The sequence below is a fragment of the Giraffa tippelskirchi genome, chromosome 9 (assembly GCF_054371585.1).
Source record: "Giraffa tippelskirchi isolate mGirTip1 chromosome 9, T2T-mGirTip1v1.2.pri, whole genome shotgun sequence".
Classification (NCBI taxonomy): domain Eukaryota; kingdom Metazoa; phylum Chordata; class Mammalia; order Artiodactyla; family Giraffidae; genus Giraffa; species Giraffa tippelskirchi.
Window position 1 is genome coordinate 53620104 of NC_137283.1, and position 26714 is coordinate 53646817.

General features: G+C 52.4%; 2 protein-coding genes and 1 long non-coding RNA gene across 27 annotated transcripts in view; 2 read left to right on the forward strand and 1 right to left on the reverse strand.

Moving 5' to 3' along the window:
- Positions 1-26714, forward strand: part of ATG7 (autophagy related 7) — a 512414-nt gene that overhangs the window by 457244 nt on the left and 28456 nt on the right. For 12 of the 22 annotated variants that reach the window (XM_081526109.1, XM_081526110.1, XM_081526112.1 and 9 more), the window contains one exon: positions 19486-19728. The exons of 3 other annotated variants lie outside the window; for them this stretch is intronic. In XM_081526109.1, coding sequence (XP_081382235.1) covers positions 19486-19518 — 33 coding nt within the window. In that variant the 3' untranslated portion in view covers positions 19519-19728. Of the gene's footprint in view, positions 1-19485; positions 19729-20669; positions 22919-26714 lie in introns of those variants that run through there. 7 more of the 22 variants (XM_081526092.1, XM_081526091.1, XM_081526096.1 and 4 more) reach the window with 1 other exon arrangement.
- VGLL4 (vestigial like family member 4) overlaps positions 20575-26714 on the reverse strand; it is a 152803-nt gene continuing 146663 nt past the window's right edge. For 3 of the 4 annotated variants that reach the window (XM_081526125.1, XM_081526126.1, XM_081526123.1), the window contains 3 exons: positions 26351-26573; positions 23413-23533; positions 20575-23187 (listed from right to left, as the gene is read on the reverse strand). In XM_081526125.1, the coding sequence (XP_081382251.1) occupies positions 22922-23187; positions 23413-23533; positions 26351-26573 (610 nt within the window). In that variant the 3' untranslated portion in view covers positions 20575-22921. Of the gene's footprint in view, positions 23188-23406; positions 23534-26350; positions 26574-26714 lie in introns of all 4 variants that reach the window. The other variant, XM_081526124.1, reaches the window with a different exon arrangement.
- Positions 23516-25452, forward strand: LOC145520203 (uncharacterized). The gene is made up of 2 exons (XR_014064312.1): positions 23516-24470; positions 24746-25452. It is a non-coding gene; the product is annotated as an uncharacterized LOC145520203 (long non-coding RNA).

A 26714-nucleotide genomic window follows, 5' to 3' on the forward strand; every position in this document is an offset into this window, starting at 1 on the left:
CACCCGGGGAGGGTGTTCGTGCCGCGGAGGTCGCCACCCTCGTTCTCAGGGTAAACATTTGTGTGAGTGCACTTGGCGGGGGGCATCCGGGAAGGCGCACCCCTCACCTCTCCTCCCTCCAGCGTGGACCAGGCCTGCGGCTAGACCCAGGACCACCCTGGTAGTCTGGGGCTCCATGCCCCGCTCCGCCTGTGACCTCGGTGAGGCCTTGTTCTCCCTCCCGTGACTGGAGGCAAGGCTAGGGGGACCTGACGCGTGTGAGACAGCTCTGACATTTTAGGACTCCGATTTTAGATACTCATGATCAGCATGCTGGGTCTCTCTCCAGACGAGACCTCAGATACGTACCTTGCTCTCTGCTTCTCCTGGCACCCTGTGTGATCATGCTGCTTCCCACTTACGTTCACTGGCTTAGAGCAGAGCCGGACTCCTCACCATGGACCCCTGTCCTCATGGAGCCTCGGCATTGAGCTCCTCCCACCCTGCTCCGCCGTCAGTCCCTGGAGCACACACGCCTTCAGATCTCGGCACCTGCCGTTCCCGCCACCCAGAGCCCCCTTCCCTCCACCCCGTGGGCCGGCACCTTCCCGATTCTCAGATCTCAGCTTAAACGTTGCCTCGCAGGGCCTCCTGAGAATCCCTGTCTACGGCAAGTGCTCCTCTGCTGCTCGGCCTCTCACTCCATGTTTACTTACTGCGCCTTCGTGGCACTCGTGTGTCTTGGAGCTGTTTTCTTATTTCCAGTCGTGTCTCGGTGTCCCGTCGCCTCCACTAGAGTGGGAGTGTCACACACACGGAGGCCTCCCGAGGGTGGGGAGAGCCCAGCAGAGGGCCCGGGACATGGAGGGTATTCCATGTTTGTAGAATGGATGAGTGGATGGATGGATTGTTATTGTCGTCGTTGTTCAGTCGCTAAGTCATGCCTGACTCTCTGCGACCCCATAGACTGCAGCACACCAGGCTTCCCTGTCCTTCACCATCTCCCAGATTTTGTTCAACTTAAGCATCATCGAGTCAGTGATGCCATCCAACCATCTCATCCTCTGTCGTCCCCTTCTCCTCCCACCTTCAGTCTTTTCCCAGCATCAGGGTCTTTGCCAATGAGTCAGCTCTTCACATCAAGTGGCCAAAGTATTGGAGCTTCAGCTTCAGCATCAGTCCTTCCAGTGAATATTCAGGGTTGATTTCCTTTAGGATTGACTGGTTGGATCTCCTTGCAGTTCAAGGGACTCTCAGGAGTCTTCTCCAGCCCCAGAGTTCGAAAGTATCCATTCTTTGGCGCTCATCCTTCTTTATGGTCCAGCTCTCAACATCCATACATACTTCCTCCATGGAGAGCATCAGTTTCTTTCCTGATTTCTGAGTCTCAGGCCCCATTCTCCCTCAAGGATCTGAATGCAGCAATGAAAGAGGTGTTAACATAAATCCCGTGTCTATTAGGAAATCTTCAGCCAGGAGCCAAAAGGGCTCGTGCTCCCATGGCCTCAGCCCAGTTGGACTCAGATTGATGGAACGTTCCTTAAGGGCCCGCTTGACGCCAGGTCCTGGGTGAGTGCTGTCCTCCCGTAGTTTGTTACCCTTGAGAGCTCTTGCGAGGATAACTATGCACCTGAGCCTCAAACACAGTAGGAAGCTCACAGCGCTCTCACTCTAACTCTGTAGAGTTACATCTAACTCATCATTCTTATGGGTGAGCAGGTGAAGGAGTGACATCTCAGGAGGAAGCAACTGTGAGGCATTTTCAGCAGGAAAAGCTTTAATTAGACTCTTCTATGAGATCAATTACTCTCAACTTCTAAGAGCTGACCAAGAAACGCTCATGATGTGAACAGGGATTTTTTTTTTTTTTCAGGTTGTTAATTTGTGTTCCCAATAATTTCAGACAAATAACAGCACATACCAAGTTACCTGATGTTGAGTACTGTTCTGAGCACTTTAAATTCTTTGTCACACAGCCCTATGAAGAAGATGCTATTTCTGCTATTTCTGTTTTCCAGATGAGAAAACAGTCACAGAGAGATTAGGTAAATTGCCCAAGGTTACCCAGCTAGTAAGTGGGATGTGATCCCGGAAGTCTGGCGTCAGAGGCCGGGCTCTTTAGCCCCGGGCTAACATGCGGGGTGTTGATTGGTGACTAAAGGGGAAATCCTAGCCAGGCTAAGACAAGGGCTGCCAACCAGCTGTGGAAGCAGGGACACTAGACTGAAATGATTCTATTACACTCAGAGTGGCTGGAAAATTACTCTCTGGGTCAGGCGGTTGGGAGACAGTCTGGGTGCCGAAAAGGTGGAAGGGGGCCCCCCTTGGGGACTGCCCACCCTCTACCTTCTTGCCCATTTTGGAAAAGCCACAGTATTCCTCTAAAATTGTATATCTTGGCAATTATTATAAACATTGGGCTTTCCTGGTGACTCAGATGGTAAAGAATCTGCCTGCAATGCGGGAGACCTGGGTTCAGTCCCTGGGTCGGGAAGATTCCCTGGAGGAGGGCATGGCAACCCACTCCAGCATTCTTGCCTGGAGAATGCTATGGACAGAGGAGCCTGGTGGGCTACAGTCCATGGGATTGCAGAGTCAGACATGACTGAATGACTAAGCACAGCACAGCATATATTTATATTCTGTGAACATCCCACCTTTTAGCTTTTTTTGCCGAATTTTAAAATATCAAATGTATTGAGGTTGAATTTACACAGTGAAATGTATGTAAAAGTATACTTCCCTATGATTTTTGATAGACTTACACATGTGTAACTACCACCACAATCAAAATATGGACAATGTCTAATCACCCCAAAAGGTAAAGATTTCCTCAGGGCCCTTAACACTGAAATCCTATACCACCCACCCCCAGGCAGTCAAGGGTCTGATTTCTGTCAGTCATGACAGATTCCATTTGTATTTCCCAAGATTCCATATAAATGCAACCACATTTTTTGTTTTGTTTTTTAAAATTTATTTTTACTGAGATATAATCGACATGAAACATTGTATAAGTTTGTGTACAACGCGTTGATTTTATGTATTTTTACAATGTTAGTGTTAGCTAAACCTCCCCCCTCATCATGTCCCATAATTTTCATTTGTTTATGTTGAGAACAATTATGATCTAGTCTCTTAGCAACTTCAAAGTTCGTAACACTACCATTTTGTATCATGACTATGCTGTGCCCTAACTCTTCAGGACCTGTTTATCAACTAGGTACAAGTTTGTACCCTTAAACACCATCTCCCCAGTTGCTCCAACCCCTCAGCCTCTGGTAACCATCACCCCATTCTCTGTTCTTACAAGTTTGACTTTTTCAGATTCCACCTATAGGATATCATACAGTGTTTGTCTTTCTCCGTGTGACCTACATCACTTAGCACAGTGCCTCTGGGTCCATCCTTGTTGAAAATGGCAGGCTTTCCTTCTTTCTCTTGGCTGACTAGTATTCCACTGTGTGTATGTCTTCTTTATCTGTTCATCTGTTGACAGACACATAGGTTGTTTTCGTATCTTGGCTGTTGTGCATAACACTGCAATAAACATGAGATTGCATGTATCTTTTTGATATCCTATTTTCATTTCCTTTGGATAGACACCCAGGAGTGGAATCAGTGAATCAGAAAGTAGTTCTCTTCTTTTTTTTTGGAGGAACTATCATACTGTTTTCCATACTAAACTGAACCAATCTGTATTCCCACCAACAGTGTACAAAGATTCCCTTTTTTCCACATCCTCACCAACATTGGTTACTTGTCTCTTTGATGCTAGCCATTTTAACAGGTATGAGGTAATACCTCATTGTGGTTTTGATTTGCATTTCCCTGATGACTAGTGATGTTAAGCATCTTTTCATGTACCTGTTGGCCGTCTGCATGTCTTTGGACAAATGTCTGTTTAGTTCCTCTGCTCATTTTTCAATCAGATTGCTTAGATTATTGTTTAGTTTTGTGGTGGTGGTAGTGGTTGCTACTGAGTTGTGTGAGTTCCTTGTATATTTTGGATATTAACCTCTTATCTCATATAGGATTTGCAAGTATTTTCTTCCATTCTTGGGCTTCCCTGGTGGCTCAGACAGTAAAGAATCTGCCTGCAGTGAAGGAGACCCAGGTTCGATCTCTGGGTCAGGAAGATCCCCTGAAGAAGGAAATGGTAACACACTCTAATATTCTTGCCTGGAGAATTCCTTGGACAGAGGAGCCTGGTGGGCTTCAGCCCATGGGGTCACAAAGAGTTGGACACGAACGAGTAACTAACGCTTTTTCTCCCATTCTGTACACTGCCTTTTATTTCATAGTTTCTTCAGCTGTGCAAAATCTTTTTAGCTTGATGTAGTCCACTTGTTCATTTTTGCTTTCATTACTTGTGCTTTTGGTATCATATAAAAAGGACCATTGCCAAGACCAACGTCAAGGAGTTTCTTCCACATCAGGGTTTTAGTATCATATCTTATGTGTAAGTTTTTAATCCCTTTTGAGTCAATTTTTGTGAGTGGTATAAGATAAGGATCCAGTCTCATTTTCTGCATGTGGTGTACTGGTTTTCCTAATGCCATTAACTGAAGAGACTATCCTTTCCCTGTCACGTATTCTTGGCTCCTTTGTCAAGTAATAATTGACCATAAACACAGGGGCTTATTTCTGAGCTCTCTATTCTGCTCCATTGGCCTGTGTGTCTGTGTTGATGCCAGTACCGTACGGGTTTAATTACTGTAGTTTGTAGTGTAGTTTGAAATCAGGGAGTGTGATAGTTCCCAGCTCTGTTCTTCTTCCTCAAGATTGCTTTGGCTATCTGGGGCCTTTTGTGGTTCCATACAAATTTTAGGATCGTGTTTTGGAATCATATATTGAATACTCTTTTGTGTAGCTTCTTCTGTTCAGTAAATTTTTGAGATTCTTCCATTTCATTGCATGGGTTAGTAGTTTGTCTTTTTTTAATTGCTGAAGAGTATCTCATTTTATATCATAATTGTTTATTCACTTATCTATCGATGAGTATTTGTTTCCAGTTTGAGACTATTAAAAATAAAGCTCCGATGTGTGATTGTTAAACAGGTCTCCGTGTGGACATGTGTTTCCATTCGTCTGAGTGATTACCTGAGACTGGAATTGCTGGGTTATCATTATAAGTTCATATTAAGTTTTTGTCAGTATACAGGAGTTTAACTGATATCTGAATTTAGTTCTGTCTTGTGGGGCACATATGTAATTTTTAAGAAGCTGTTGAACTGTGTATCAAAGGTGTGTGCCGTCTCTTCCATCAGCAAAGCATGAGAATTCTGTTGTTCTCAACTCTGAGAGCTGGCCTTCCTTAATTTTGGCCATTTGGGGGGTACATGGGTTTTATTTCAGTTTTCTGATGACAGTGGATGTTGACCATCTTCTCATGTATTTAATCGCTGTCTGTCTTCTTTCGTGACACTTCTCTCAGATCTTTTGACCACGTTTCCACTGGGTAATTTATCTTCCTATGATTGAGTCGTAAGAGTTCTTTATAGTTTCTGGACAGAGGTCCTTTGTCACTTATCTGTCTGCATTGCACATGTTTTCTCAGTATCTTTGGCTTGCCTCTTCATTTCCTTAGCATTGTCTTTAAAAGAGAAAGAGCCAAATCTTTTGACCACGTTTCCACTGGGTAATTTATCTTCCTATGATTGAGTCATAAGAGTTCCTTATAGTTTCTGGACAGAGGTCCTTTGTCACCTATCTATCTGCATTGCACGTGTTTTTCTCAGTATCTTTGGCTTGCCTCTTCCTTTCCTTAACATTGTCTTTAAAAGAGAAAAAGCTTTGAATTTTGATGAAATCCAGTTTATTTTTTATTTTATGGTCCATACTTTCGGTATCATAGGAATTCTTTGCCTATATCTATGTCTCATTAATTAAAGAAGATGCCTTTTGCTTTTACATATATGTTCATGATTCATTTCAAATTCATTTCTATGTGTGATTTGGGATAAAGCTCAGGGTTCATTTTTCTCCATGTGGAGATCTAATTTGTTTGAGCACCATATGTTGAAAAGACTCTCCTTTCCCCATTACTTTGGCAGCTTGGTTGAAGGTCGTTCGACCTGTGTATGTAGGGAGGGGTGTTTCTCGGCTGTGATCCACCCTCATCTCCGGACCACACTCAGGTTCCTGTACTTTTGTGCTGAGTCCAGGGGGTCCACTTCTGTCATCCCGTGGCCTCTGCTTGTCCGGCCTAGAGGCCAGCACTCAGGAGACTCCTGCAGGGGTTGCATCTGGCCCTCTACTGATGCCCAGGGCACCTGCATTTGCATATTTAAAGTTTCCAAATTCTCTTCTTGGTACCAAGTCGCTTCTCCTGCATCTGTTTAGATGCTGCATCCCCTTCACGCTGGAGCTCTGAGCTCACGTGCTCACCTCCTGCCCGCCTCCCCCTCTCCAGGGTTTGACCCAGAAAGCCCTTTGAGGTAGAGAACAGAAATGCCAAAGCGCCCGCCTTTTTATGGGGCACTCTTCAGAAAGTCTTCTGAGGCACCGAAAAGAAGAACTACATAATGGAAACCATTTTGCAGCCTCCAGCACGGCCATTTATCTCAATAATCATTTCATTTAAAATGTGGGTCAAACATATAAATCATATCTTGAAAGAAAGTATGTTGGTGCCACAGAAATCGCCCTGTGTTCTCACCACCTAATTTGAAAAATGTGTTTTGAAGCCAAGAAGAAAGCAAACAAGCCTGGGGCCTGGCCACTTTCCCCCACATGTCCCCTTCCTTCACATCGTCCCCAAAATAAGTCCCCACTCCTGCCCAAATGCAGCGGGGAGCCCACACCCTGCTGTTAGTCACTCAGGCTATTTTAGTCTGCATCCTTCTAGATGAGGGGTTGGGAACCCGAGTCTGCTGCTCCTCACCCGGCCTCATCCATGCACCCCACCGGCCCCCGCAACAGTGCTCAGCTATGCCCCATCTTTATGCCATAAACCCCTCTCAGGGCTCATAGATGCTGGTGATCATTTAAGGACATGCCTGGAGGGAGGGAGCCCCATCTTCCAGACTGTCTCCCTTCACTTCTCAGCACTTCCTGGGAGTGAAAATCACAAGAGAGCAACAGCCCCTAGTCTTGGCGCCCAGAACCACGCCCTCACCTCCACACACCGGGCAGGGGAGAAGGGGTGTCAGGATCCCCCCTCTTTACACCACACTTTCTCCTGATCACAGAGGTCACAGGTCAGCATTATAAAGTGAAAGTGTGAGTCGCTCAGTCATGTCTGACCCCATGGGCTGTAGCCCGCCAGGCTCCTCTGTCCATGGGGATTCTCCAGGCAAGAATATTGGAATGGGTAGCCGTGCCCTTCTCCGGGGGGTCTTCCGAACCCAGGGATCAAACCCAGCTCTCCCACGTTGCAGGTGAACTCTTTACCATTTGAGCTACCTGAGTATTATAAAATATATATATTATAATAAATATTATAATAATAATATAAAAATAATAATTTATAATTAATAATAATAAATAATTTATAATATTATTTTAAAATGCTCAAATCAAGAACAAAACTCACACCCGTGATTTTCACCCCTCATGTGCTTTCTGCTTCTGGCTCTTTTTTTCTCCTACTGAGCATACAGTGTTATTTTCTCTTTTCATTTCAGACATTTCTGATCATTTTCTCATATCATTAAAACTTGCCCGAAAACGTGTTTAACACCTGCCTGATCCTCCCTCCGGTACTTGACCAGGCTCTCTGGATGCTCTCCTCCCTGGGGGGGGCGGTGAGGGGGAAGGACAAGAACAGCAGTCCCAGCCAGCAGTTTCTCTTTTCTGGCCCAAGGGGTGGCTTGAGCCCCCTACCCACCGTGGGCTGTACCTTCTCCCCGCCCACCCATATCCCTCTGCCCCGGACGCCTGAGCAGCCCCAGGAAAGTGGACACAAGCCTGGGGGGCTGACAGCGGGTGGTAGCGTTGAGGTCTGCGCCTCCAGCCTGGGTGCCACCCCCAGCAGCCTCTTCTCTCCGCTTCCCCCCATGCCTCCTTTAAGATGACGGGCCCCTAGCCCCCCTCCAGGGCCTCCTGCCCCTTGTCTGTGTCCCACGTCAGCTGTGTTCTTGGTACCTGGAGCAGGGAGGTGAGGATCAGCCAGGCGACCCAAGCACTCTCGAGGGTGCTTCTCTGGATCTTCGTTCTGGCGTGTAAGGCTATTTTCATCACCTCTTGTCACCTGGAGCCCAGAACATCTGTGTGAAGGTGGGGGAGGGAGGGGGGGACAGAGGCCCCCGAAGGTGGCTTGCAGCCCAGGCTTGTGCCCAAGCCCTGCCTCATCCCTCCGTGGGCTTTGATCAGCTGTGGGGGCTGCGGCCGGACAGAGTTGTCCCCCAGGGAGAGGCTGCCCCCCTCCTGCCACCACTGCAGCCAACTCTTTTGGATTTCCTTCCCATTTAGCTCACCCCACAGCATAGGGCTTCTCTGGTGGCTCAGACGGTAAAGCGTCTGCCTGCAGTGCGGAAGACAGGGATCAGGAAGATCTCCTGGAGAAGGAAATGGCAACCCACTCCAGTACTCTTGCCTGGAAAATCCCATGGACAGAGGAGCCTGATAGACTACAGTCCATGGGGTCGCAGAGTGGGAGACAACTGAGTGACTTCACTTTCCCAGTATGGAATAGAGTTCCCTGAGCTGTATAGTCGATTCTCATTGAAAGTGAAAGTCGGCTCAAGTCGTTTCCAACTCTTTGCGACCCCATGGACTACATAGTCCATGGAATTCTCCAGGCTAGAAGACTGGAGTGGGTAGCCTTTCCCTTCTCCAGTGGATCTTCCCGACCCAGGGATTAAACCCAGGTCTCCCGCATTGCAGGCAGATTCTTTACCAGCTGAGCCACAAGGGAAGCCCAAGAATACTGGAGTGGGTAGCCTATCCCTTCTCTGGGGGATCTTCCCAACCCAGGAATGGAACCTGGGTCTCCTGCATTGCAGGCGGATTCTTTACCAACTGAGCTATCAGGGAAGCCCTCAGGTTCTCACTAGTTATCTGTTTTATACACAGTATCTGTGCCTTTGACCATCGCCTGCCAGTATATGCAGTGAAGTCCTTATTTGCATCCGACCAGCTGCCTTGGCCACCACAGTTTCTTTCTAGTAAAACCTTAGTCTCGCTCTTGGAACCTGGGGCAGTGCACGCGGAGCCCGTGGGGATGGCAGAGGGGCAGGCTGGTGAGAAGTTTAGCCCCAGACGCTCCTGAGTTCCACGAATTCTAGCCGCGCCTCCTCCAGCCTGTGGCTGCCTCCTGTCTGGGAGACTGAGTTTGGGGCCGGGGTTCCCCAGGAAGAGGGTCGGACCTTAATTCCTCCCCCACATCTGGCGCCTAGCGGAGGCCAGAGGTTTGAGTGTTTGGGGCCCGAGGCTAGAGTGGCAGGCGGGTGTCTTTCAGAAGGGGAGGCAGCAGGGTGGGGTGCCCCGGGGGCCGTGCACAGCCCCGAGGAGGGGGCCTGCGGGGTCATTTCCTCTCGCCTGAAGGAGGGGGACAGGCAGGTGGACGGAGGTGGGCAAGGGGCTGGGACTGCCGGCAACAGCGCAGGCCTGGCGGTCCCATGCGGGCATGGGCTCCCCTGCGGGCGTCCTCCCACTCCGCCCCGGCCTCCCGCCAGACCCGCAGCCCTCTCTCTCCCATCTGTCGTCCCCGAGGACGTCGTCTGCTCTACCAGCAGCCCAAGCGGTTCCCTCCTAGTCGCCCGTCTGAGGGGCGGAAGGGTCTTCAGCTTCTGGACCCCAGGGTGCACCCGGGGACACTGCGTGTGCGCACTGTGGGCTCAGCGTCTGGGCTGTGAAAGAGAGGGCAGGGTTATCCCTTGGTGACCGGAGCGCGGGCTGGAAACCGGGTACCTGCCTGAGCCTCTACCCGGTGGCCCCTCCCGCCTCCCTCCCCACCCCCGGACAGACAGGTTAGCCCGTGAGGCCACCCATGAGGTGTGAACTGCTTCATCTCCCGGCCAGAACTGAGCCCACTTCCGGCCTCTGGGAGTCCAGAAGCAAGAGCTGCCCACCACTCCGCACCCCCAGGGCCTGGCGTGGGACCCGCCAGGGCTCCCAGGGAGGAGGATGAGGCGTCCATGGTCTGGACTCAAAGGTGGCTGGCTCCACTGCCCACCTACCCGACAGGAGGTGCCCACAGCCCTGCCCTGCTGTCCTGTGGGCCTGGAAGCCAAGGGCTTGACCTGCCAGGATGCCCAGCAAAGCACGTGGACTGAGGGACTAAAAAAAGAACTTACATTGGCGCATAGCTGATTAACAAGGTTGTGATAATTTCAGGTGCATAGCAGAGTGACTCAGCAAGACATATACATACATGTATCCATCCTCCCCCATTGAGCAGAGTTCCCTGTGCTACACAGCAGGTCCTGGCTGGTTATCCATTTTAAATATAGCCACGTCTACATGTCCATCCCAAACTCCCTAACTATCCCTTCCCTCCAGTCCTCCCCGCTGGCAGCCATAAGTTTGTCCTCTGTGAGTGTGTTTCTGTTTAGTAGATAAATTCATTTGTGTCATTTCTTTTTAGATTTTACGTTTAAGGGATGTCATATGGTATCTCTCCTTTTCTGTCTGACTTCACTCAGCATGACAATCTCTAGGTCCATCCATGTTGCTGCAAGTGGCATTATTTCATTGTTTTTAATTGCTGAGCAATATTTCATTGTATGCATGTACATCTTCTTTATCCACTCCTCTGTCAGTGGACATTTAGGCTGCTTCCATGTCTTGGCTATTGTAAACAGTGCCGCTGTGAACATACCGGTGCCTGTATCCTTTTGGACCGTGTTTTTCTCCAGGTATATGCCCAGGAGTGGGATTGCAGGGCCATAGGGTAGCTCTATCTCTGCTTTTTTTTTTTTTTTAAGGAACCTCCATACTATTCTCCTAAGTGGCCACATCAACTTACATTCCTACCAACCGTGTAGGAGGCTTGACGGACCCTTTCTTTACTGCTTGATCCTTGGGTGTTCTGTTCACACCCCAAATTCCCCTTTCTTTTCTCCACTGTGGAAGAGTGGTTCTGTTCCCGGAGCAGATGGTTCTGAATCTTGTTCATTCAGAAGCTACATATCGGGCCAGGCCCTCTACCAGGGCTGGGAGCACAGGGGTCCCACAGACCGGGCCCCACCCTCAGGAGCTCCCACTCCTCTGGGGAGTCAGGCAGAGACACAAACTCAAACGCTGAGAATTGAGAATGGGGGATGCTGAGGCTGGTGAACAGGGAACCCTGGTCCCAGTGATCCCCTGGGCTCCCTGACCCCCCAGGCCCCCAGTTTTCACAGGTCTCATGAGAGAAGTCCTGACCACCTGGACAGGCAGAAAACGAAGGGACCCCCTGCCCTCCTCCCATCTCGTGGAGCACCACCTAGTAAGTGCTTCTGAGTCAGCGTTCGCAAGGGAATGAATGAATGAATAGCTGTTAGTATGAGCCACGTGGAACCACGATGGGACCTTCCTTCTTCCAAGTGGACGGAACCCTGGCTCAGGCCCTGCTGAGGAAGCGCGGTCCAGTGACCCCCTCGCCACCCCCAAAACCCCCCATCTTCCCAGTGGGAAAACTCGCGCCTCCAAGGGTGCCAGCCAGGGGGTGTGGGGAGCAGGGCTGCTCAGAGAGAGCGGCAGGTTTTTATTTTTAATCTTCAAAAAAATAGAAACGCTAAAACTGGGTTTCAAATACTGTGGCGTATTTTAAATGTTTACATTGAACAAATGAACACTTTTAACACACGCACAAATATAATTGTGCCATTTACGGGATAATTACAGTGTTTACCAAAGAAAAACCTTAGTCCGTGGTAGGCTCCAGGCAGTGTGGTCCAGAAATGGGACACAAGTTTGAAACCGCGTGACAAACGGCCCCTTGAAATGCACCCATGTCTCCGGGAGAGTGGAAAGGGAGACCTGGAGCCCTCTGGTGCGTGTGGTCCAGCGCTCAGGCGCCCTGATGGTTGGGCGGCTCCCCTTCCTCATATTGAGTGCCCCCCTCCCGCCCACACCCCTCCACTGGCCTGCAGGCAGCGGCACCTCCTCTGGGCGGGGTGTCCCTGCTGCAGGGCGACAGCTAGGGGACAGGACGAGCCCCCTGCCCCGGTCAGAGACCGCCCAGGCCCCCAGGCGGCCAGAGCACAGGCTGCAGCCAGTCCTCTCCCAGGGGGGCCAGAACGCAGGCGCAGCCTTCTGAACAGGGTTGGGGGACAAAGCGGGGAGCCCTGGGAGCCAAGGCTGCGGCCTGGCCTTTCCTCTGCCCTGGGCTGGCCGTGCTTCCTGTGAGTGCCATCGGCCATGGGGTTTCTCCCTGCGTGCCCGCCTAACCGGATGTAAGTCCAGGCACACGCTTCCGTCCCTTTCTGTAGAGGGAATTTCACTCAGCAGTAAGGACATGGTGAGATAAAGCAGGAAGAGCCTCCACTCTCCCCCTTACTGGCTCAGCCTCCATGACAGGTTACAGAAGTCTCTCTGCACTTGAGGGGCCTCCGTGTGGAAGGGGACAGTCACACCAACATCCTCAGGCGCTCAAGAAGATGGAGTGTAGGCAGGCGTTTGGCCACATAATACCGCACCACAGAGTTTTCCACTCATCACTCGGTGGACATTGGGGTGGTTTCCTTTTTTTTTTTTTTTTTTACTGTTATGAATAGTGCTGTGAACATTCATGTGCTAGTGTTTGTGGACTTTCATTTCTCTTGGGTATACACCCAGGAGCAGAGTTTCTGGGTGATTTGGGAACTCTGCCTTTGAACTGTTTGACGAGCTGCCAGACTGCTTTCCAAACAAGCCTTGCCGTCTTACGTGGCCAGTGGCAACGTTCACGAGCGTCCCAGTTTCCCCAAACCTTCGCCTACACTGGTTACTGCCTGGCTTTTTGATTAAAGCCATCCTAATGGGTGCAGAGTGTGTGTCCTTGAGGTTTTGCTGGTTTTGCTTTGTGTGGTCCCGAAGCCTAGTGATGATCAAGTGTCTTTTCATGTGCTTCTTGGCCATTTGTCTGTTTTGGAGAAACTGTTCAGCTCCTTAGCCCACCTTACATGCGTGTGTGCTCAGTCATGTCCGACTCTGCGATCCCACGGACGGTAGTCTGCCAGGCTTCTCTGTCCATGGGATTTCCCAGGCAAGAATACTGGGGTGGGTTGCCATTTCCTCCTCCAGGGGATCTTCCCCACCCAGGGATCAAACCCGTGTCTCTTGGTTTTCTGCCTGTGCTTTCAGTTATTTTTCTTTTTGGTTTTTTAAATATGCAAAACATGTACTTGATTCTAAAGTGAAAAGATATGTTCAAAGCAGCCTCACGTTCATTCCACCCATGCCTAAGAGGTAGCCATCTACTTTAATTTCGTTTATCATTCTGTTAATATTGCTGCGTTTCATCTGCGGTCTGCGGGCTCCAGTCCTAGCAGTGGTGCAGGCCAGCACTGTCTTCCCGCACTACTCACACTGTCAAGCTTTGGGGGTTTTGCCAATGTGAGTGATGAGAAATGGTCTGTGTAGCTTTTTTTTTTTTTTAAATCACTTTTATTACACTGCAGTTTACATGTAATAAAACACACCTATTTCAAGTGTATAGTTTGGTTGAGTGTGGCAAATGATCTACTTTCTGTCGCCACAGATTAGCCTTGCCCTTTCCAGAATTTCCTGTGAGTGGATTTATGGAGTGTGCAGTTTTGTGTCCGGAGGCTCCCTTGACTCAGCAGAGCAATCCTGAGATGTGTGCACGCGGCTCAGTGCCTCGGAGGCCGGTCCCTTCGATGGTGGGCAGCGTCCGCGGTATGGTGTCCCTGTTTGCCTCTTGATGCCTCTCGCTGGGTCGGGTCTAGCCTGCGCCTACTAGGAACCAAGCCCGCCGTGAACCTTCTTGCACAATCCTTTTGCAAGCCCCTGTCTGTGTTCCTTTGGGGTAAACGGGAGGGGAGTCGCGGGGCACAGCTGAGGTGTGCGTGTGGGCTTCCTAAGTCTCCAGGCTCCCCCCGGAGCGGCCGTGCCCCTTCCAGCCCCACCAGCAGCGCCAGCTGAGCTCCGGCCGCTCCTCGCTTCTCACCAACCTTCGGTGTTGCCAGCCACAGGTTTTCACCTTGGCCATTCCAGAAGGTGGGGGGTGCTGTCTCTTCGTGGCTTATTGTTTCGTTTCTTAAAAGATGTTTACTGGAATGTGGTTGATTTACATTGTCGTATTAGTTTCAGGGGCACAGTGCTGTAAATCACTTATACATATACCCACACTTTTTAGATGCCTTCCCCATAGAGACCACCACAGAAGATTGAGCAGAGCTCCCTGTGTCAGTCCTAATCTCTGAATTTACCCTTCCCACGCCCGTTCCCCTCTGATAACTTCGAGTTTGTTTTATACTTACTTGTGAAAGTCACTCGTGACTCTTACTTCTGTTTTATAAGTTCATCTGTACCGTTTTCTTTAGATTCCACATATTTTAATAGGTGATGTGGTATCCGTCTTTCTCTGACTGACTTCACTCAGTATGACAATCTCCAGGTCCATTCATGTTGCTGTAAATGGCATTATTTCATTTTTTATGACTAATATTCCATCACATATATGTACCGTTATCTTCTTTACACATTGCTCAATCAGTGGACATTTAGGTTGCTTCCATGTCTTGGCTATTGTAAATAATGCTGCTGTGAACACTGGGGTGTGGGTGTCTTTTTGAATTACAGTTTTCTCCAGCCCAGGAGCTGGATTGTTGGATCATAAGTTTCTATATTTAGTTTTTAAATTGGATAATAATTGCTTTACAGTGTTGTGTTCATTTCTGCTGTACAACAAAGTGAATCAGCCTTATGTATACACATGTCCCCTTCCTCTCCAGCCTCCCTCCCTCCCAGCCCTCTAGTCATCACGGAGCCCTGAGCTGAGCTCCCTGCGCTGTACAGCAGCTGTCCACAGCTCTCCATTTTACACATGGTCGTGGATACACGTCCGTGCCGCTCTCTCAATCTGTCCCACCCCCATGGTGTCCACAAGTCTGTTCCCTACATCTGTGTCTCTTTCACTGCCCTCCAAATAGATTCATACCATTTTTCTAGATTCCGTGTGTGTGTGCATGCAGGGATGTCCGACGCTTTACAACCCCGTGGACTGCAGCCTGCCAGCTTCCTCTGTCCATGGAATTGTCACTAGAGTGGGTAGCCGCTTCCTACTCTCAGGGATCTTCCTGACCTAGGGATCAAACCCACGTCTCCTGCCATCTCGTGGATTGGCACGTGGGTTACTCACCAGTGTGCCACCTGGGAAGATTCCATACGGATGCCTTAATCTGTGTTTTTCTCTGACTCATTTCACTCCGTATGACAGACTCTAGGTTCATTCTTGTCACTACGAATGCTCCAGTTGCATTCCCCTTTCATGACTGAGTAATACCCCACTGTCTTTAAGTTCCACGTCTTCTTTATCCATTCATCTGTTGATAGACAAATATTTAAGTTGCCTCCATGTCCTGGCGATTGTAAGTAGTGCTGCAGTGAATGTCGGGGGTATGTGTATCTTTTGGAAGTATGGTCCTCTCAGGGTATATATGCCCAGGAGTGGGACTGCTGGATCATACGGTAACTCAGTGTGTAGTTTCCTAAGGAACGTCCATACTGTTCTCTCTAGTGGTGGCGCCAGTTTGCGTTGCCACCAGCAGTACCAGAGGGTCCCTTTTCTCTACACCTTCTCCGGTAGCAGCATTTTTGACAGTGGCTGTTCTGACCAGTGTGAGGTGATACTTCACTGTAGTTTTGATGTGCATGTGTCTCTAATAGTGATGGTGAGCATCTTTGCATGTGTTCTTCAGCTATCTCCTTGTAGTTTAGATTCGCACTTCCCTGAAGACTAAGGATGCTAAGCAGCTTTTCAGGTTCTTATTAGTACTGCATTTCCTCTGCTGTTAAATATCTGTGCAAATCTTTTCCCCATGTTAAAAAAAAAATCAGATTATTTGTCTCTTTATTATTGAGCTGGCAGAGTTCTTTGTATATTTTGATACAGCTCCTCTTTATGAACAGCATGGCTGTCTTCCTGTGGCCTGTGGTTGCCTTTTCAGTTTCACGGTGGTGTCTTTCAGAGACAGACGTTCTGAAAACGGTGTCTTACAAAGCTTTAGCGTTTCTTTTACTCTAAGTAAGGTTGAACACCTTTTCTTATGTATCAAAGCTATTAACAAGTCTTTTTCTGTAAATTGCCCATGTCTTTGGCCTTTTTTTTTAAATCAGTTTATTGGTTTTTACCTCCTTGAGTTTAAAAGAGCTCTTTCTGTAACGGGATGGTATAAGGTTATGTGTTACGGGACGGTATAAGGTTATGTTTTCACCCACTGTGTGTTGTCTTCTCAACTCTGCTTACAGAGCTTTTTCCATGCAGAACTTCTCCTGTGTGTTTTTTTTTTTTACATAATCCAGTGTATCTGTTTTTGTTGTTTACAGACTCTGATTATAGGCTGCCCACTCCCAGGTTATAAAGACATTCACCCATGTTTGCATCTACTATTTGAATAGTTTATTTTTTTACCTTCAAGAAATGTAAAAAAAAAAAAAAAAAAATTTCATCTCTGCTCCATTTGGAGTTGATTTGGATGTATAGTGAGGCATGGAATCAATCTTATCTTTTTGGAAATGACTTTCCAGTTGTCCTTATATCATTTATAAGCTCATATTTTTCTAATGATCTGAGGTCACATTTCCCAGACCTTTATTGTTAAAATAGTAGATTTCCATATGTCTGTGTCTATCCTGTCCTGGTTCTTGACCATTTGGTTCCCCTGGCCCATCTGCTTGTGCTTCTGCTGCCACCACCTCTAAATTACAGATTTGATGATGTTTAAACACAGTGTGGGGGAGCCTCCTCACGATTCTTTTCATACTCAAACAAAATCCTACTCAAAGCTTCCCTTTTTTTTTTTTTCCCACATAAACTTTAAAACCAGCTTGTCTAGCTCCAGGAAAGATCCTTGATTTTTTAAAAAAATTGAGACTGTGTTAAATTTATGTTTACTCGGGAAAGTGGACATCTTGACTGATGTTGAATTGCCCCATGCAAAAACACCGGGTGTGTCCCCCTTTCTCCCAGGGTCCTTTTCATACAGTTCTTGTGAGGACTGTTCTGAAGCTTTCCCATAGACATGTTGTAAATTTTATGTTAGGTTTACTTCCTAGTACTTTCTTTCATTGCTCTTATACTGGGTTCCTCTCTTTCATCATGTTTCCTAACTGGATGTTGTTTGTATACAGGAAGGCTGTAATTGTCGTTAATGTGGTATCTTCCTATGTTACTGAAGACTCATTGTATTCATCGAAGCATTTTCTTGGGTTTTCTAAGTAAACTTGCATATCATCTTATGAAAAGATCATTTATCTCTTCCTTAGGCTACAAGGATTTTTTAAAGCTTTGTGTTACATGTTGCCAAGTCTCTAGCACCAATTTATACTCCTTTTGGAAGTGTTTATTCACACTCTTGCCAACACTGAGTGTTAAAATTTTTTAAATCTTTGTCAATTTCTTACCAGCTTTATTAAGAGCACATTCGTGGGCCCCTTCTGACTACAGGCAGAGTGGTCTGCAGACTATCATCAGGACAACTTGGCCTACAATCTACAGGTCCACTCTGACTATACTCAGTGTAAACTATAGGCACACTGGTCCAGCAGACTATAGGCAGAGGGGTCTTGGAGACTATAGTCAGGACCACTGTGACTAAAATATGCAGGTCCACTCTGACTGCAGTCAATGTAAACAATAAGCACACTGGACCTGCAGACTGTAGGCAGAGGGGTCTGCAGACTACAGGCAGAGTGGTCTTGGAGACTACAGGCAGAGACCACTCTGACCCAAAGCTACCAATCCACAGGCTATAGCCCACGTAAACTATAGGTGGTGGTCGCAGACTACAGGTAGAGTGGTCTGCAGAGTACACTTGTCCTCAGAATTTGTGCTGCTGCGCCCTAACCACCTCCCCTTTCCTCCAGGCCCTGCCATCCCTTGTTTAGCCTCTGCTTCTGTGAGTTTGGCTTTTTTTTTTTAGAGTCTATATGTTAAGTCTTATGATACTGCTGGTTGATCCTGAAGTTTCTTGGGGTTCACAATTCAGACTCCAGACTCCCTCCAGAGAGCAGCCAACGGGGGGCTGCCCTCTCACAGAAACCCCATCTTGGGCCTAGAGAAGGATGCCTAATGCCACCTCCCCTTCAGTAGAGTCCAGCATAGTAAGTCCCTTGGGTGCCTTACTTGTACCCCTGAGCCTTCTGGGCAGGGCTTGGACCCCTCCCCACCACCCATACTCAGGCCAGCTGTCTCCCCTTCTGGTTGCAGAGGCCCTTCCCCACTAGAGCACACAGTAGGGCGACAGAGTGCACCGTGTCCCCCTCCCAGTACCCCAGAGCCTGGGCAGGGGGGTTGAGCGTCCTGACCCGCGGGGCTCACCGCCTCCCGCCTGGATCGGGTGCCGTCACCCATACAGCCGTCCCTGCACCCTCTTGATTCTCCTAACCCCTCTCCCCTGTGCTCCCAGCTCCGTACCTTACTTGCTGTGTGTGACCCGAGGCTTGCTGCCGCCCGTCTCTGAGCCAGGTTCCACCTATATCTCACAGGCTGTAGTGAGTCGTGGAGGGAGCCTCTGGCCTCACGTGGCGCGGGGAAGGCTCCCCAGGCGTGTGTGTACACGGAATGAGAGGGAAGAGTAAGCGCGCAGCGAGCCCTCTACCAGCTCGTCCCCACCGCAGGCGGGCGGAACCGGAGGAGCATCTGGTGCGGCCTCTGTTGGAGTGGCACCTGCTCCACTCTGCGCCCCCCAGTCCCACCCAACAGGGCAGGCCCAGGACTGCTCTGAGCCGGAGGAGCCCAGCCTCTGCATGCGGTCCTCGCGCCTTCGAGGTCTCACCCCAGGGAAGGGGGGTGTGGCTGGTCCTCAGCGGAAATGTCCTTCCCTGTGTCCTTTCCACGGCCCCCACGCTGACAGCCGAGCCAGTGTGGACACTGATGTTTACCTTGGCTCAGCCTCCCTGCCTCCAGGCCAGCCTCCTGTAAACACGATGTTCCTTCTCTCAGCACTGTGAGCACGGAGGTGGCCTTTTGCAACCAATTCTAGGAATTTTGAAAGTCTGTGGGCCCAAGGTCAGGGACCAGTGGTGCCCCCCCAGGGTGCGGGGAGCCCCCGGGGGCTCCCCATGCTGGCCTCGGCCTTCTTTCTCCGGGGTTCACGCTGAGGGGACAAGAGGGAACGGGGCCCCTTGTGCTCCTCTGGATCCACGGGGCCAGCGGCGGGGGCTGCCTCGGGAAGGCCGGCAGGATCAGCGCCGCAGAAACGGCCCCCGGGTGCCCCGCTCCCCGGCTCTGAGCCGTGGTTTCCTTCCACGAGAAGCAGGGTGTCGCTTCTGTGGAGACAGGGGGCGGGGGGCTGGGGGCGCACAGCCGAGCTTCTCCTCCACTGGTCGCCACAGCCGCACGGCTCTGAGACGGCCCCGCAGGCGGCGCTGGGCGGGCGGGCAGACACTGAGCATCTCCCCTTTTCCACGCAGATCTGGGACATGAGTGACGACGAGACCATCTGACATGTGCCTGCAGCGCGGGGCTCGCGCTCTGAGGCCGTGGCCCCAGGACTGGTGACTCGGGCCGCGTCCCCACAGCTGGAGGCCTGGCCTCCCTCAGCCGCCGGGAGCTGCTGGCGTCCTCCATGTCTGACAGTTTCTCATCCCACCGGTTCTGAGCTCAATAATAACCTTGGCTTCGGCACTGCCGGTGACCTGGGACTTGGTCCTCTCCACGAGCGGTTCTTTCTTCTGTGGTCACACGTGTTGGGGGGGGCAGGCTCCTCCTGGCCGGGACCCCCGTGGGGGGAGTGACGGGGAGGAGGTGACCAAGAGACCTGGGGGGAGCAGGAAACCGGCTCCTCCCAGCAGCCTTTGTGGGGGCTAGGGCCCCAGCTCGGCAGGACAGAAGGGGCCACGCCGTCCCAGTGAAGCAGACCTCCACCGGGGACGCAGTCTGACACCCAGGCAGCTCCCGGTGCGCTGGGGGAAGGAGACGGGGCTCAGAGACCGACCCTCGGAGCTGCCCGGGCCGGCCCTCCTGCCCTGGGGCCACCTGAGGCCCAGACCTCACCGAAGCGCCTGCAGCACGCGGGTGGCTGTGTCCCCTGTCCCAGGCACCTCCTCCTGGGGGCCTGGAGGCCCCGACTCCACCAGGCACGCAGTCTGCGGTGGGTCTGCCTTGTGTGCAGCCAGGGGGATGGTAAGAGGATTTGGGGCAGGCGCCCTGCTGGGGTCACTTGGGCTGATTGCCCTCTTCACCCTGGGGGTGCAGGTCTGTGGCCGCCACGGAGCAGGGCACGGAAACCAGGAGTGGGGGGCCCTTACCATGCTTCCGTGTGTGCGCTGTCCTTTCTTGTCTTGGGCAAGGAAGCAAAGTCCATGGTGAGTCCTGAGTTGGATTGCTGCAGGTTTTAAATGATGCTTCTCCTCGAGAGAGAAAAATTAAAAAGTTTTCCAGCCTGTGTGGTGCTTAAACCGGAGACCAATGCACACCAGGCACTGAGCCCACCCCGCCCTCCCCCAGGGCCTCAAGCAAAGCCCCCACCCAGCCTGGACCCAAGGAGCACACGGACAGTCTGTGGTTTAAGAGCACTTTATTATTGTTCTTAAGGCTACTTTTAAGTACAAAAAAAAGATGGCCTGCCAAACCTTTTTTTTTCTTCTTCTTCCAGGAAAAACAGGCCACAGAGAATGGTATATTACAGATTTACAAACACGGAGAGAATGGTCTGAACGCACTGCGGATGGCCTGGCTCTGTGGAGAACCTCTCTGTGCCCCCGAGGCCAGGGAGTGTCTCCCGGTGCCGCTCTGTTTCCCGCCGGGGGCCCCTCCCGGGTCCGCTGCTCCCAGGTCGCGCAGGGACCCGGCCCTCAGTGATCCCGCCCCCCCCTCCCCAGCGATGGCCTCGCTGGCGGGCGGCCGCGGAGCCTGTTCTGCACAGAGCCGCCGGCAGTGGGTCGTTTTCCTGGGCGACGCTCAGTAGCCTGTAGCAATAACAAACTAGTGGCTATTAAGGCAGATGCAGTGTTCTCATAGAATAACTGTGTTCCTGCACTTTTACAGACAAATCTACGACGAAAAAAAAAAAAGATCAACTTTTTTTTCCAAACAACAAAAAAAATATGAATGATTACAATAGGAAAAGGGAAAAATTAAATAGCTACATATCATTAACAAATTAATTGTTCTTCAAAAAATACCTACAAATTTCTCTGTACATTCTTTACGCACAGCGTAATGATGGTCTTAAAGTTACCTATATAAAAAAAGTGTTCTCGATTTTTTTTTCCTACAGAAAATATAGGGGCCTGGATGCAAAAGCCTGGAAGCCCAGTGAAGTGGGAGGGAAATGCGTGCGGGGAGGGGTTGGGGGGGACCCTTCTTCCTGCCTCTTCAAAGTCCTGCAGCCCCAGGAGCCCAACGCCCGCCTGGTCACCCAGTGCCGACTGTCAAAGTCACCGGCTAACCTGTATCTTTCTCCTACTGAGGACCAGGCCAGGGGGCCACGAGGCAGCGCCTGGGAGGGGCGGGGGCACAGAAGCGGTTCCCGGAAACAAAAGCAGCTGTCGAACATCCACAGCTGGGTCTGTCATGCTTGCTTCTTCACCTAATTCCTAGTTAGTAGCTATGACTATAGCGAACGATAATAACTGCAGTAATAACTGTATAAAGTCAGAGGAATGTATACTGCCTTGGCCCCAGCGCAGGAGAGGAAGCACACAAAAACACCGCGTCAGATTGTCAGGATCTGCTGTCCCGCCAAGGGAGCAGTTTCTGCATCAAGAGGGAAGCTGGGAGACACCAGTCCCCACTCCCCTGGGAGCGAGGGAGCAGGCAGGGAGGCAGAAAATAGCCGATGCCGTCAGCCTGCGGCCACCGCTCCAGCATCCTACTAGGCGGCCGCCCAGCCACTCGCCCGCCCGCGTCCAGGGCCTGCCAGGGAGTAACGTGGCTATCAAATACAAATCTTAGAGTACAACTGTACCAGCAGTAAGTATATCTAGGACCGTAACTGACAAAAATAAAACGAACTCTGAAAAGAAGCTAGTTAAGTATTAAGGATTTTTTGTTTACTGTCTATACAGTTAATAGAAACCAGCTATTTTTATCCATTAAAACATGCATCACTGTTTAAAGCACTACAGGCTCCTCCAACTTCAGCTCTAGTCTAACAAACTGCAGTGTTCAGAAAAGGTAAAATGCCCGTGATTCGTAAGAGTCTGCAGTCCAGTTGCAAGCACCTGAAATCTAGGCAGAGAAAGACCTATAACCTGCATGAGACTTCCCCTTTCCAAAGCGGTTTTGTCTAAATTAAAAACAACAACAAAAAAACACAAATGGTCACAAATGTCATCCTGAAACCCTCCGTTTCTCAGCAGTTTGCCCTCAGAGCACCAGCGTCTTACACAAAGCTGTCAGGCAGGCCACTCGAGTCCTCCTCCCATAGTGCAAATCAGACACGACAGTCCTGTTCTCTTCAAGTACACGCACACACACAAGCGCACACACGCACACACGCAGGCTGGAAGTGGAGCCACACACGCCCCGGTCTCGAGAAGCGTACGAAAAAGCACAGAGCGTCTGGGTCGCCAGTGGCCTGGCCTGCAACTGAGAAAGCACGAGCTGTGGCGGCCGGGCCTCGCGGGGCAGCTGACCTGGTCCAGGCGTCTTTGGTAACCGAGGCAGGAGCCCGGGCGCCCGCGGACGGGGGTGCCCTGTGCGGGCCCCGAGGACGAAGACCAAGCAAGTACGAAACACAACAGAAATCCCCACCACGTGGTTTTTGCGAATAAACCATCCCTCCCTCTCCCACCAATTTTTTTTTTCCAATTTTTAAGTTTTTTTTTTTTTTTTTAAGCACTGACTGTTCAAAGCTCAGGCAAACCATGCAGATGGACGTGGTGTCGGAGGGCAGCGCTCCCTTCAGGAGACCACGGACGGGGAGTGGCTGTGGCTGACCATGTGGGCCGAGGGGCTGGCGGGCTGGCCCCGGCGCGAGGCCGACTCGGGGCTGCTGGACGCGCCGTCCTTGGCCGCCTTGATCTGGAGCCACGTGTCACCCAGGGCCTTGGCGAAGTGGTCGTCCACGGAGCCCGTGATGGACACGGAGTTGGGGGCCGGCTCCGGCTCCTTGTAGTTCTTTCCCAGGCTCCGGCGGAAGTGCTCCTCCACCACGGGGTCGCAGGTGGCTGGGGGGCGGGGGGCAGGGGTCAGAGCCGGGACCGCACCGAGGGCGACCCGGGCGCGGGTCCCGCCCCTGCGCCTGCTGCCCGGCGGCCTGAGGGGGCCTGGAGGGCGGGGCCCACGGGCTGCTCCCCCCGCCCGTCGCCCCTGTGCTCCGACAACAACAGGAGGGCAAGGGGCGCCGAGTCCGCGCCCTGTTGGGGGTGGTGGGGGCCCGCGCAGGCACTCACAGCTCGGAGTCCGCCGGTAGCTGGCCGGGCCGGCCGCGCAGCCGCTGTGCGCCACCGGGCAGTGCGAGAGGTTGCAGTTGCGGGCGCTGGCAGAGGCGCACGTGATCACCGAGGGCCGGTTCTGCGGAGAAAGGCTGCCGTGAGAGCCCAGCCCGGCCGCCCCGCCCTTGCGTTCCTCCCCCGCTCCGAGGCAGGATGGCCACCCCCGTGCCCCTCAGCCTGGCCGGGCACCCACTGAACCGGGAGACCCCCCCATCGGTGCGCGCGGCGCCTCCTCTGCGGGGCCTTCTCCCCAGCACCCCTTTCCCGCCGAGCACCCCCTCTAGACCTCTCCCGGCCCAAAGGCAGATCTGGTCAAGCCCCTCCTCCGCCTCGTGGTTCCCACTCTGAAGCTCAAGGACCCAAATCCACAGTGAACCAGCCCCGAGGGGGTGCGCTGGCACCCTCTGAGCAGTGGTTGTGTGAGTCGCTGAGCCCGGGGGACAGAGGCTGCTAGGCTGAAATGAGACCATCACCGACTGGGGAGACCAAGGGGAGGGCCCCCTGCAAAGGGACCACAGGCCCCACCGCCACAGTCCCCAGAGCGTGTCCCCCGGACCTCAGAGCTTCCCTGAGCCATTCCAGGACCTTCCAAGATACTCCCGTTTCTGCTCATCTGTTTCTGTCCCCACCATGCAAGTGACAGTGGAGCCGGAGGACCCTCTCCCAGTGCGTGAGTCACACACACTAACCAGCGTTACCCCGTTTGCCTTCCCGAACTCGCTCTCCTTCCCTTCCTTCTCCTTCCCCAAGACCACCACACTGCCTGCCTGGCAACCTCCACCCACCCTTCAAAACCCTGTCCAAGTACCTGCTCTCTGAAACCTGAAGCCAACAGGCCCACCCCGAGCAGGCACCCTGCCGGACACCCCCGACCTGGACGGAAAACACCTGTGAACCAGCCACTCCCTCAGGCTGCAGCCAGGAAGGGTCCTGAGCCCCAGATGAGGCGGAGCAGGACCAGACAGCTCACAGGAGCTGGGCCGGGCATCACCCCAGAGGCCGAGTGACGGCAGCAGGTCAGCAAGGAGATCGGGGCTTGTCCACCCCCGGCCATTCCCGTCAAGAGCTGGATCAGTAACCCCTACGGAGGTTACTGCAAAGCAAACCTCCCCGGGATGGGAAGTGGGCAGGCCTGTGATGCAGACCTGGCTCCATGTACGACGGCAGGCGCGTGCTCGGGTCTAAGGAGGAACTGCAACCCTCCGAGCTGGGGAGGGGGAGGCTGAGCAGCAGCAGGAGAACAAAAACCTACGGGCTTTACTGATGGTTCCACACGTCACGTTGGCAACAGAGCCAAGCCACCGGGAGCCAGTGACGCCTTGCCGTGGGGACAGAAATGGCGGAGAGGAGAGAGAACATGCCTTTGAGACTCGGCGGGCCTCGGAGAACCAGCTGCCCGCTCGTTAGGCAGGACCTTCATTCACCCTCAAAGCTCATTTTGTGAAATGGGAAGAATCAGCCCTAACGGGCTTGAGCGTGGCCTGACATGGTTCTGGGGGCCTGGCCATGGTTGGTCAGGTCCAGGCGTCCTGCCGCTTTTGGAGAGTCTGTTTAAACCCGAGCCGGTGGTCTCCCCACGCGCCCTTGCTGAGTAACCTGCCCTCCGCCCTCGAGACGGGGCTGCATCGCCACATCCCTAAGTGACCTCACCCCTGGCCAGGCTGCGGCTGAGGCAGGAGGAGACTCGGGGGGAACTCAGGGGCTGGGGGACAGCCACGCTGAGCTGGCCGTGCAAGCCACATGCACCGAGAGAAAAGGATGCGGAGACGGGCCCGGAGCCCGAGGAGGAAGGGGGGCCGGCCTCCCGTCCGGCTCTCGGGCCAGGCTCGGCACTTCCTTCCTAAGCCTGGCTGCACCCACGGCTCCAGGACACGCCTGGGGCCTCTCGCTATAACTTCCTTCCTGCAGCGCCGGGGCCTTGCAGCGCTGGTGAGTGTTCCCTACCTGGTATCTCCCCCTGGCTCCCCCCAGCTGATACATGAACAGTCCTGCTCACTTGATTACCTGGCTCCTCCAGACTCAAACTGTGTGCGCGCCCGCATCTTGCTTGACCAGCTTCTGACACTCCCTACACAAAAGCAGGTGTCTATACCATTTTGTTAAAGAAGGAAACAAATAGGGTCGTGATTTGGGTCTTTAAGGCAGGAAGCGCAACGGCTCATCAGCCTTCCTGAGAGCCACAGTGAAACTTCGCCCAGCACCCGGGGGCGCCCATGAGCAGGAGGTGCCCACGGTCAGAAGCAGGCCTGGGCAGGGGCTGCAGTGGCAGCCTGGAGGCTGAGCTCAGCTCCGGCACCTCCTTGTGCTCACGTCCACGTCCAGGAGTCTCGAGCAAACACTGACTAAGGATCTGCTAAGCCCCGGGCCCCAGAGGTTCAGAGAGAGGAACTACAGGTCCATGCCGTGCTTCTGAACCTCATGGTAATGCCTCCCTTTATTAGCCGTTCCCCCAGGAACCCCATTTTTTTAGTCTCTGTTCCTACCAAACAATCTGTGTTTATTGACAACTTAGTTTCCTTATTTTCCTTTATATATATATGTATATAAAACAGTCCCAGTCTGCCAATCATAGGCTTCTGACCACTCACCCCCCAGGATTCCAGCCCCACGCAGAGGAGCCTGGCGCTGAACTCCAGCCGTGTGGCCTCGTAAGGGGTTCACGTCGGAGTCCCCCCGGGGTCATCACACTGATCCCAAAAGGGCTGCCCAGGAAGACGGTGAGAAACACGGCTGGTCCAGGCCATTCCCTCCTTGTGCAAAGAAACTCAGCCCCCAGATGCTGCCGCTGTGGCCGTTCGGCCCAAGGAGCGGGGCCCACACACGGAGTCACCCACGCAGCTGGTGCTCCCAGCACAGGCCCGGCAAGGGGGTCCCACCCCGCGGGACAGAGGCGTACCTGCTGCCGCTCCACCGGGGTCAGGGTGGGCGAGAGGCCGGCCGGCCGGCTGGCATCCAGGCTGCCCTTGGTCAGCGCAAGGGGCTGCTCCATGCTCAGGCTGGGCAGGGACGCGTACAGGGGGCCGCCGTGCAGGCTCATGGTGGGGGCCACGGCCCGCTCAATGGGGCTGCGGCTCCGCTCCCGGGGGTCTTTCCGGCAGTCCCCGTTGGCCGTCTTGTTCCTGAAAAGAGAGCAGCGAGCGCTCAGATGGGAATGCCTGACAGCTTCTGGGTGGGGAAGGGGCCCGTGGCCGTGGCCGGGCTCACAGTGATCGTTTCAGCCCCACTCTGCCGTGGGGAGGGACCACATCGTCATCACGCCA